The sequence below is a fragment of the Raphanus sativus genome, chromosome 7 (assembly GCF_000801105.2).
Source record: "Raphanus sativus cultivar WK10039 chromosome 7, ASM80110v3, whole genome shotgun sequence".
In the NCBI taxonomy this organism is placed as follows: Eukaryota; Viridiplantae; Streptophyta; class Magnoliopsida; order Brassicales; family Brassicaceae; genus Raphanus; species Raphanus sativus.
The window spans coordinates 11,473,445-11,484,947 of NC_079517.1; the positions used below are offsets into that span (position 1 = coordinate 11,473,445).

General features: G+C 34.5%; 2 protein-coding genes across 2 annotated transcripts; one reads left to right on the plus strand and one right to left on the minus strand.

The window, feature by feature from the left end:
• Positions 1 to 1,021: 1,021 nt before the first annotated feature.
• LOC130497978 (beta-glucuronosyltransferase GlcAT14A-like) lies at positions 1,022 to 3,183 on the minus strand. Its single transcript, XM_056991265.1, has 4 exons — positions 2,291 to 3,183; positions 2,031 to 2,106; positions 1,848 to 1,963; positions 1,022 to 1,768 (listed from the first exon to the last, which is right to left on the minus strand). Exons 1-4 carry the CDS (start codon positions 2,775 to 2,777, stop codon positions 1,254 to 1,256), a joined length of 1,194 nt encoding a protein of 397 aa, XP_056847245.1. The 5' UTR covers positions 2,778 to 3,183; the 3' UTR covers positions 1,022 to 1,253.
• Positions 3,184 to 4,856: 1,673 nt separating this feature from the next.
• LOC108816175 (ethylene-responsive transcription factor ERF070-like) lies at positions 4,857 to 5,745 on the plus strand. Its single transcript, XM_018588746.2, has one exon. It carries the CDS (start codon positions 5,046 to 5,048, stop codon positions 5,535 to 5,537), a length of 492 nt encoding a protein of 163 aa, XP_018444248.2. The 5' UTR covers positions 4,857 to 5,045; the 3' UTR covers positions 5,538 to 5,745.
• Positions 5,746 to 11,503: the final 5,758 nt, after the last annotated feature.

The following is an 11,503-nucleotide window of genomic DNA, read 5'->3' on the forward strand; positions in this document are numbered from 1 at the left end:
TGTCTAAATCCTACCGAACGCGAAATATTTTTTTTTTTTGGATATTAGTCGGGTTATCTGTTCCAAAAATATTGATGTATATATGATTAAATTCAATATATTTTCAATCTTTTTTTAGTAAAATTTATGTATGTGGCTTCCTCAAATAACTCGTACTTGAATTATACATGACAATATCATCATATCATGATAAACTGAGTATTATATGAACTGAAAACCATATATAATAAAACATAAATAAATTAAAATTAACAGCTAACAAATTTATAAACCTAAAAAATACTATTTAAACTTTTTTCTAAAAACAAAATTGTTTAAACTTCAGAAACAAATTTATTCATAACTGAATTGCAAATGCAATTGTCAAAACAGAAAAATTCAATATGGACCAAATACCCAAATATATTAAATTGAGTATTGGAATTAATTATTCATATATATAGATAATTGTTTTAGGTACATATTATGGCTCGAAGTCGGATTTCGTACAATTTCGTTTTAGAAAACTTTTGTGATTATTCCGATATTGATTTTCCAGCAACTTTTCTTTTTAATGAATAAGTTTTAGGCCCGAAAATTCAGTTCTACTATTTTCAGTGCACGAACATCCTCACAATGATCACATAAGTTCTAGCATTTGGCGTATCCCTTCTAATTTCATCTCTTGCACGACCTTGAATGAATCTTCCATTCTCTGTGACCAGCAACAAGCTCTTACTAGTGCACTGTAAGTGGGAGATTCAAGGGGAAACCCTGAACTCTCGAAGAACTCCAGGGCTTGGTTCAGTTTTTCCCTCGGAGCCGAGTCCATTGATCAGACTACAAAAAACGTGAAGACTTGGCTTGCAATTCCTCTGTTCCATTTCATTAAAGAACCTTCATCATGCTTTTTAGCCTTGCAAAATGCACATTGATCATGCTAACCGAACTAACCAAAAAAACCGAATAACCCAAACTGGTTTGACTTGAACCCGTATGCATACTCTAAACCCTAAAAACGACAAGTCTCCGTTAACCAAGATCCACCAAGAACAAAAGTTCATCGAATAGTGAAACAGTGGTTGGTTCTGTCGGGAATCGGGATTACAAAATTTGAGAGAAGAGAGAGAAAAAAAAAGATCTCTCGTTTCTCTTCTCCTCGTATAATTACAGCGCCACTATTGCTCAAAGAATGAACCTTACAGACAGAAAACAAATGTAATCTCGTGTCGTGTGTCCCCGTGTATAATAATATGCTTCCAACCATTCCTACTTCACTTGCACTGATTAGTTTGCGAATTCAAATCATCAAGAAAATTCGTCATCGTCTCATCCAGCTTCTTACCCTGAGGTCCAGCTTTCACCACGTTAACATCATCCCACTCCGAGCAAGGATCGTTCCACCAGCTACCACGGCTCGCGCACCAAGCTCCAGGAGTGACCCTATAACGCCCACGTTTCAAGATCTCTCTATCAACCATATCAAGAACCGGATCGTCTTTCTTGAACTGCCTAGCGAAAGCTGCTCCGCTCTGAGCCATCTGATCGAAGTCGGATACGCCGAGGAAGTGCGGCTCCATCTTCGGCGGACTGTCCCATATCATGTACCGCAAGTCCCCGTTGACCGTCGTGTTACTGAACTCGGGGGCGTTGCAGATCACGGTGTGGAAGTAGCATTCTTCAGAGAGGATGACGTTGTTGAAATACATGAGGAGGGTTCTCGGTAAGTTCTCCCAGCCGAAGATGCAGTATTCGAGAAAAGACCTGCTCAGTACCGTCCACGGCGAGCCTGCCGTGATATAAATAACAAACATATGGTTAGAAAGTATTCACATAGAGTATTATTTAGGGTACTGAAATCTTGTAACCTGTAAAGATTTTAAAAGCATCTGGTGTTGGTCGTTTCTCAGTAGCAGTGAAGAGCTGTGTTCTTCTAGCTAAGTAGAGTGCTGGATCCACAACAATAGGCTTGATTCTCTGAGATCTACAGAAACATCCATTACCAACAGAGTCATGAAAAGACAAAGACAGGAAGTGAAATCTACACTTACTCTTTCCAAGCAAGGTCACTAGTGTGATCAATGAAGTTGAGGCTTCTATTCACCGAGGCAAACACATGAGATAGGTCTGAGAGAGTGAAAAAAAAAATGTTAACTTTGAATTCATATGAAGACAAACAGACACAAGTAAGTGGATGTAATAAATCTCAAAAAGCAAGTCTTTTTGCAATAAAAATAGAAATCATTGTCCTAATCAATAACACTGATCACGTTTTCCACTTATGGATGCGAACAATCTCAAAGAAACATACCGTCTTGAGTAAGGAGGGGATAATCAAAGGCACTAAGCTCAACGAACCAACTCCAAGACCCATCAAGCTTCAGCAAGATGGAGACGGCATGGAGAGTACTCGCCGTTTTCGAAGCGCCGTTCTCGGATAACCGATCAACCTTCCCCAACACGTCAACGTTCCCAAAGGCACTCACGGCGGGAACAGACCTCACGTCGGAGAGAAGAGCGACCCTCTCCGCCTCGGTGGCTTCTCCGCCGAGATGGAGAAGGTACCGGTTCCTAGGGTGGTAAACCGCGAGGAGCAACCGGAAGATCCGGTCTTTGTCTCCGCGGCCGCCGGTTATGTAGTAGGCGAAAGAGGGAGGGTAGTGAGGGCCGTGGCGGAGAGGGGAAGGGAGAGAAGGGTTGGAGGTGAAGGCGGAGATGGAGTAGAGGAAGAGGAGGAGGAAGACGGAGATGAATACTACGGTGAAGAGTGTGAATAGCCATTTCTTCTCTGCTCCCATCGATCTCAAAAAAAATAATAATCAGAAGCTCAGAGAGAGCTCAGATTGAGATCTTGCCGGAGAGAGAGAGACGTAAAGAACTTGGAGGAGGCTATGAAGAAGACAAGGATTCTCTCTTAGATCTCCGGTCGGTTGTGAACTTTCTTTTTTTCTTTTTTTTTTTAAATCTCGATTGTTAAGAGTAATGGCACACGTTCTTCCACCGGCGCGTGTGATCCACGGTTCTGCATCTAACGTGATGAGATTTCTGCGTTGGTTTACACGCGTTGGTTTGAGAGAGTGGGAATTGAAAGTGGGTTGGGTGGTTAACCTGCTCGAGGAGGATTACTTCAATTTAGTAATTTAATTGAGGAGTGGATAGCTTTAATTACACATTAGATTCTAGATTTTTTTTTTAATGTCTCAACTCTCCTGAAGTAGAAGCTGGACCATATCATTTATAATGTCCTAGTTTTTTTTTTTTTTTGTAACTGATTTATAATGTCCTAGTTCATTCTCAGTAACTAAAAACTTGCCCTTTTGATCTTTCGAAACAAATTATTCAGACACAACAGCTTAAGTGTTAAAAAAAACAGCTTAAGTGTTTTTTTGTGTGTTGTTCAGGTAGTTTTTTTCAGTCCGTTATCCAAATTGCTAAATTATCTGAGAATATCATTGGGGCAAAGTTCTCTTGCTTCCCAATAACCTCCTGAACACAACCATGTTTTGTTCATTGATGGGAAGTAAATAATATGTGATAGAAAGAAGAGACTAGTCAAAAGACAATTAGGAAACTCACATGCTTATCTTGAGGCAAAATAGACATATTATTTACATGTCTATTTTCATCCTTATTATATTTCCTTATTATTTTTGAAATTAATTGTTTTTTTTTAAAAGTAAAAAATAATTGAGAATTTAAAAATCTGGAATTTTTTATTTTTCAAATTTTAATTATCTTTATCTAACTAAATTACACTCATATAGTTATAGTGGTCCAATTAGTTATACTAGTTCAACTACGTTATATTGATAGATTTATACTAGTCCAACTAGTTGCACTGAGTTTTACTAACATAGTTTTATTTAGTTCTATTAACTTAGTTATACTAAGTTATAATGAGTGCTACTGAGATAGTTATATCGAATTCTACAGTTAAATTATACCGAGTTTTATTAAATTCAAATTTTAGATAAAATAAATAAAAACACATACTAAAAAATCTTTAAGAAGTAGAAAGAGAAGAACCCTAAATTAAAGAAAATAATAATTTTTTTACCAAACCTAAAAATATTCAGAATAAGAAGAACTATAAATAAAAATAAACCATAGTTCGTCTTAAGAACCCTAATTCAAAAAAAAACTCAGGCATAACCCTAAATTAAAGGAAACCCTAATTTTTTTAAAAAAATTTAACTGGCAAAAATCCAAAATAAGCAGAACTTAAATCAAAGAAAATCCATAATTCTTCTCCGGCGATGTGCTCGGTCTTTTTGTTACCGTCATTTGCATTTCATTTGCTCTATAGTTCTTTTGTATAGAGTGCGTGTGGGTTTTGAGAACAAAAGAGGAATTAATACATACTATACAACTCAATAATTTTTCTACCCATTGCCCCCCTTAAAATATCCTGTTATTTAGTTTTTTTTTTTTTCTTTTGGAAACCCCCGTTTTTAATATTCAACAATTTTTTGTCGCCAATATTCAACTATTTATTCGCCAAACTTACTGATCTTTTGACTATTGCCAAACTTACTGATCTTTTGACTATTGCTTTCCGAACATATTTCTGGTACTCATTTAATTTTCAGTTCGGATATGATTTGGTATAGTTCTTTAGATACAGTAGTTTTGAACGTATTCGAGATACATGTTGTATCCAGTCCGGTTTGTAATCTTAATTTGAGTCGGGTTCGTATTTTTTTTCTAACACTAGTTTCCATGCCACCTAGTTTGTTAAAGATATTATTTTATATCATAATTACAAAATCAAATAATACTATTTTTTGTAGGAAAAGAAAAACTACAAGTATTAGTCTCAAAAGTTTAAATGGACCGTATGGGCAAGACTAAACTTATCGATTTTATGACAAAACTATTACTTCACATGTCGTCATTCATCTCCGAAACAAACCAAAAAAAAATCTGGAGATGATTCATAATTGGTTATAAATTAATAAAAAAATCAAATGTAGAAAGAAGCATCAGGAAAAAAGAGATTCTCAGAGAATAAAAACAGATTCTGAAAGCAAACCTTAAATTTTCAAATTTCACCACCTCACTCTCCGATGAAGCGTATCGTCAGAATCTCATTCACAGACGCAGAAGCCACCGATTCTTCTAGCAGCGAAGAAGAGGCGGAGGAGGTTTCCGAAGCATCCCACGCTCGCCGCCGTGGGAAACGGCTCGTCAAGGAGATCGTAATCAACCCTTCCGACTCCGATAACAAACTCGATGTCTGCAAAACGCGGTTCAAGATCCGGATTCCGCCGGAGTTTCTCAAGGCGACGGCGGCGGAGGGAAAGAAGAAGTTCCGTGGAGTGAGGCAGAGACCGTGGGGGAAATGGGCGGCTGAGATAAGGTGCGGCCGAGCTCTCAAGGGACTACGTGATCGTCTTTGGCTGGGTACTTTCGACACCGCCGAAGAAGCCGCTCTCGCTTATGATAACGCTGTGGTTCAGCTGAATGGTCCTCACGCGCCTACTAATTTCAGTTTCCCGGCGGAGAATCAAGAGGTCAAGATTGTGGCCGGAGCTTCCGCCGTTGCTCGTGGCGCGTGAAGCACGTTGGTTTGTTTAGTTGGTCGTGTTATATAATGTTAGTAAGAAGGTTTCTCTGTCGTAGTGTAAATTAATCTTGTAGTACTTGTTAAATCTCCTGATGATGTCTCTGACCTCATCATGTCCTTTGTCTGAAACTTTGTTGTCGTCATCGTACATATTTGTCGACGAAATCTAGAAGTGGTGGTTTTGAATTCGGGTTTGCACTTGTTAATTCAAATGATTTTGGTTAATTATTTGTTAGAATCTACGTTACATGGCAACGGAAGCGGGTACGTGGAAGCGGAAGCGTATGGAAACGCAGAAGCGAAATTTTTAAAAAATTTAGGAAGCGGATACGTGTTGGAAGCGTATATCCACATATACATATATATGTATATATATATTAAATATATAAGAAATGTTTATATAATTTAGGACTAAAATCATATGATTTACACGTAAAATAAAGCATTTATTAATTTATAATAATTTTGAAATGATTTCATATTAAAACTATAAAAATACACATAAATTAAGTTTAAAATAAATTATGATATTAATTATTATAAAACTTCATAAATTTATTGACATAATATATTTGAATATGTGCTATATCTTTAATAAAAACATCAATGCATAAAGATAATCTATAGTATTAGTTTTAATATCTGTATATTTCTATTCTCTTTAATTCATTACTAAAATTTGGATTTTGTATAAACTAAAAACTATGATTTTATATTTTTATGAATTATGACAATGGGTTTTAAAATAAAATGGAAGCGTGATTCCAAAACAGAATCGTAAGCTTCCAACGTGTTTTTAAAGATAATAATTTGGAAACGTTTTGGAAGCGAGATTCTGTAAGCTTCCACAAAATTCCGATTCCGATTCCGATTCCGAAGCGGGAAGCGGACATCCCATGAAGCTTCCGTGCAACCTAGGTTAGAATAGAAGTTACACAATAGTGTACCATCTGTTTTTTTGTGAAAGGCTTTTCAAATACTCCCTCCGTTTCTTAAAGAGTGTCGTTGTGATATTTTTCACACAGATTAAGAAAGTTGTTGAAATATATGTAAATTGTAATTAATTATACCTCTTTGACCAATAGTATTTTAGATAAATAAAATTATTTATAAAATCAATGCAGATTGCAATTAATTTTGAGCTGAAAGTTAGTATAATTTACATTGGAATTGTAAAGTGACACTCTTTGTGTAACAAGAAAATGAGCTTAGAGTGACACTTATTACTCCCTCTGTTTCTTAATAAGTGTCGTTTTAAAGTTGTGCACACGGATTAAGAAATCATTAAATTTTGCATATTTTCCATACAAAAACATCATTACCCATATATCTCAACCAATAGAAAAATAAAATGCAGAATAAAATTAATAAAATTTGCATTGAAATGCTAAAACGACATTTATTTTGCAACGAAAAAAAATCTCTACAACGACACTTAATATGAAACGGAGGGAGTATGAAACAGAGGGAGTATAAATAAAGAAGAGCTAATCTTATACAACCCATTAGGCAGTGGGTTACAGCTTACAAGCTATTATAGACTAGAATATATTTATTGTCCACCCCATAGACATAATTACGGAATGTACCATTAGCCTAGTGGTAAAATACCTTGCCATTTGATCCAAACAACATGGGTTTGAAACCCGATCTCTTCGTATTTGTGGAAACACCGTAGCCTACTGGTTAAGGTTTAAAGGCTTCTACTCCCAGGTCTGGGGTTCGAACCCCAGACTATGCAATTTCTTGCAGATTACAGGAAATCCAGGTTTTAAGTCCTGGAGAGAGCGGCTTATTAATGGAAGGCTACAAAAAGGAAAGACGTACAAGAGATCTTCAACATAGTGCAAGTAAATCAGGTCAGGAGATCTTCATAGGACGGCTCGGATGATGTAGTCAGGCGTAGATTCTCATAAGGCAGGTAGTATTGTCGGTTGTCGAATTGTCTATGTAAACTTTCTCATAATTGTAATATCATAATAAATCAGCGTTAAAAAAAGATTTAATTACGAAAGAAAGAAGTTGAACCGGCTATGAAGGTAGAGTGACATCGATGAAGACATGCAAGCTCCTCAGCAGAAGTGGAGAGATTCTTTAACCGATAGTGAGTGAACTTTATGTAAGGTTGTTGTTGCCAGCATACAAACATTTCTGAGGCTGTAGTTGTTTTCCTGTGGGGGGAAGAGCAGAGATACGGTTCCTCAAGATTGAGTCAGTGATATAGAGTAGATGATCCGATCCACCGATCAAAAGACATTTCTGTGGTGATTGTTGCATTTGGTCCAGAGTAAAAAATAATTGTAAAAAATTATATATCCCTTTTCTTAAATGATTGTAAAATTTATTCAAGCTAAAAACTTGTTTACATAAAAGCCCTATTCTTTTGGTAACCGCAGCTTCAGTGGCAAACCAGACCAAAATATAAGAATTTAAAGTTACAAGTCAGCAATAAATCAAAATAGAGAGTCAAAGGACAATAATAACTGACGCTAGCGACAAATGAGGACACATATGGGAGACGCTACGGCGTCAAAAGGAACACGGAAAAGATGAGTAGGCAGTCGCCGGTGGGAAGATTTTAATGACGCTGCAATTACATTTCTCTGTTTTGCTTGTTAAAGTCTAGACGCTGCCGCTGCATCAGCGTTCGCGAAAAGAACATGGCTCAAGTATAACTGTTATATCTTCTATTTAAAGAATAAAAAAACCTGATCTAAAGAAAGAATTAACCAGTTCCTCCATTAGTTTCTTGTATTCCAAACCAAGTGATCAAAGGTCCTGCTACCCCTTCCCTTGTAATGAAAGCAACCTGAGTTTCATTGTCTTGTCCACAAACCTGACCAGGCAGCTAATATCTTTAGGATGTTCTCTATGTCTTCTTGCATTCGTTCTCTCCATATTGTATGCATCGTTGCTTGCAAAGCATAACGAAAGATAAAGGTCTTTGTTGGTGTGAGTCTCGGGTTGGACAAGAGCACTCTGAGCGTGTTCCAGTCTATATATATCACATTTTACCACTAAACTAAATGACATTTTAGAAATCAGAACGGCTGAAATTAATATATATATATACACATTTCTGAGCATGTAAATGGTATACATGATACACGTCTACATGTGAATAACCAAATGTGGATGGGGTTATCGATCTGTTTATTGTTCTCTTCTTCTAAGTTGTAACTCATGCTTAAGATGTTTGATTTGAATTTTCTTTTTTGAAAATTTAAGAAAAGAAAAGGAGAAACAAAATCAAGCCTGAGACACGAGCTCTAGCGATTGCATCATCAACAACATCTAAATAAGTGAGAAAAACAGTACAAAAATGTGAGAGAAAAATCTACATTAACAATGTGAATACCGCCACTCAAAACGTTCACAAACTTCATGCCCAATAAATTATTCTAAAGGTCCTACCAAGAGATTATCTGACTTAACAAGAAAAAAAAAACATAAAAGGTAATAACTAGGTAGTTAGGAAAAACGCAACCACAAGATCAAGTCCACGAAAAGAGCATAACCGTCCACAAACCTTAATCCCATCATCGCAGGAAAACAAATCCACTTAATAGAATATAGAAAATTGGTCACTGAGCAAATTTAACCAGATTTTTTGTTTTGTAAAAGAAAATAATAACTTGTCTACCACATCGCCACCATAAACTACATACATTGAATTTGATGTATTAATAGCTTCACTAAACTACACACGTTCATACCTCGCGATTAGTTAAAAGTACAGGAAGCTGTCATTAGTGATTATTTTCTCATATTCTATTAGAAACCTACGAAAACTGCAGGCTGCCGAAGTCAGCGCCTCGTTTTCAGGAGGCATATACGGCATTGCACGCCGCTAAGTTCCAAAAAAAACTTACTAAAATGATGGGTAGACTGATAGTACTGGAGAGGCCAACCAGCTCTCCACTTCTATGAAGAATACGAGATAAGGAGTGATGAAACACGTTGGCAGGTAAGTGATGAAACAAATGTTAAGTTTAAAATACAAACAAAATCTTCTTTTAGATTTTGTCCATGATTATGACAGTGAAAGTAACAAAAAAATGTACTTACATATATTCTTCCATCTTTCCTAGGAGAATCTGCATTTGTAGAATACTACATAAAATCAAAGCAAAAATCCAAATTAACAATATGTGAATGCCACTCAGAAGAAGAATCACAAACTTCATACCCCGAAAACCATCTAAAGGTATTACCTTGAAATTCTCATACACAACAAGAAAGAAAAGAAAAGAGAATAATAATAATAATAATAACAAAATAATAACTAGGTAGTTAGGAAACAAGTCTACATAATTTTGGACAAATCTATACACTTAAAGATAAGGAAAAGACTAGATATGGACCCGCACTGTGTGCGGATATTGATTTGCTAAATTTTAATTTATATTTTGCTGTTATATAATATGTGTATATAATATTTATATATCTTTGAGTAATATTTATATGTATTTTACATATATATAGTATTTTATTAAATATATATAATTGAATGGTGTTATAATTTGTGTTGTACATGCTGTTAGTTTGTAGTGATTCGTGTTTCATTTTTATTATAACAGTTTGACTTGGATCTAATTTTAATCTATTAATTGTAAAATTTAAAATATTTAATTTTTTGAAAAAAGTTACTCTATATTTTTAGTAACTTTATACAATGTGTTTATAATTAATCATAATTTGTTTGTTAAAAATATTAAACACATTGGACCATAAAATTTTCCCAAATTTTAATGGTTCGTTTTAAGATCAAAACTTTGGGCTTGTAAATTATTTATGGATTAGGCCTTACTTGTAGTAAATTGTTTGAGTGGCTTGATATTGTTCAACTGTGGAACTATATTAGGGGTAGCCATAGCCATGACTCTTTTACTTTATGTTTAGGAGGTGAAAAAAGTATTAGGGATAGTAACATGTAAGTATAATGAAGGTTTTTAGGCATATTCTGATTTCCATATTTTGTTGGATCAGTTATATGAAGTTAAGATATGAAATCAGAATGTAGGATTAAAAAAAAAAATTCAGAATGTAGTTGGGAATGTGATTAATAGCTAGAGTTCGGAGTATAAGAAATTTTGTTTGAGGATAACAAAAAATTATCTTAAAAAGAAAATTAACATATGAAATCTGAATGTAGTTGGGAAGGTGATAAACATCAAGATTGTAATATAAGGAAATTTGTTTGAATTTACTAATTTAAAAAAATAGATTAAAGAAAATTAATAAAAAAGTAGTTTTAATTTGGAGGTTTTTTGTTTGCAATACACGTTAGGGTAGATTTGATATTATTAAAATGATTAGAATATTATGGATAAATGTTTAGTAAATAAATATATAAATACACCTACAAGTTATATATATATATATATATAATTATTATAGTATTTAAAATTACTATAATACTATATATAAAAATGATTTGATTTATGTCTACAACTAATAAACTATGAGTAATCTTATATGCTGTGATATAAAGATTAAAAAAAACTTTGTGAAATGTAAAAGGTGAACCTAATCTAATATTCATATGATTCATGTTAGATGCAGGTGCAGTCAGTGTTCTCAAATATATATGGCCAAAACATGAATTGATTTTGATATTGTTGCAGGTGAAGTTAGTCATATGCATTTGTTTTGTATACAAACATGTTTGTATTAATATAGCGACTATTGAAGACATGTTGTAAAAGGAGACGTGTATGATTATTGCGAGTGATGTCCATAGATTTTGATTTATTCTTTTAGGAGATAACCAACGATATTTTCAATATGCCATTGGTTAACCGGTTAATTTTAAGTGAGTAGGTTCAATTTATAAAGTAGCGTGATATATTAGTAACAGATTATGAAAGAGTCCAAATTTAAATGACAACTAAAAACAGTAGATAAAAATAGAGAAAATCGCATAAAAAACTTTCAAAGTGTCACTTACTAACATTT

Bases quoted from the DNA above. Each gene is read 5' to 3' on its own strand.
- LOC108816175 (XM_018588746.2), top strand. From the start codon at position 5,046: ATGAAGCGTATCGTCAGAATCTCATTCACAGACGCAGAAGCCACCGAT.
- LOC130497978 (XM_056991265.1), bottom strand. From the start codon at position 2,777: ATGGGAGCAGAGAAGAAATGGCTATTCACACTCTTCACCGTAGTATTC. The intron at 2,107-2,290 runs GTATGTTTCTTT...TCACTCTCTCAG, and splicing joins TCCCCTCCTTACTCAAGACG to ACCTATCTCATGTGTTTGCC. The intron at 1,964-2,030 runs GTAAGTGTAGAT...ATGTTTCTGTAG, and splicing joins AGTGACCTTGCTTGGAAAGA to ATCTCAGAGAATCAAGCCTA.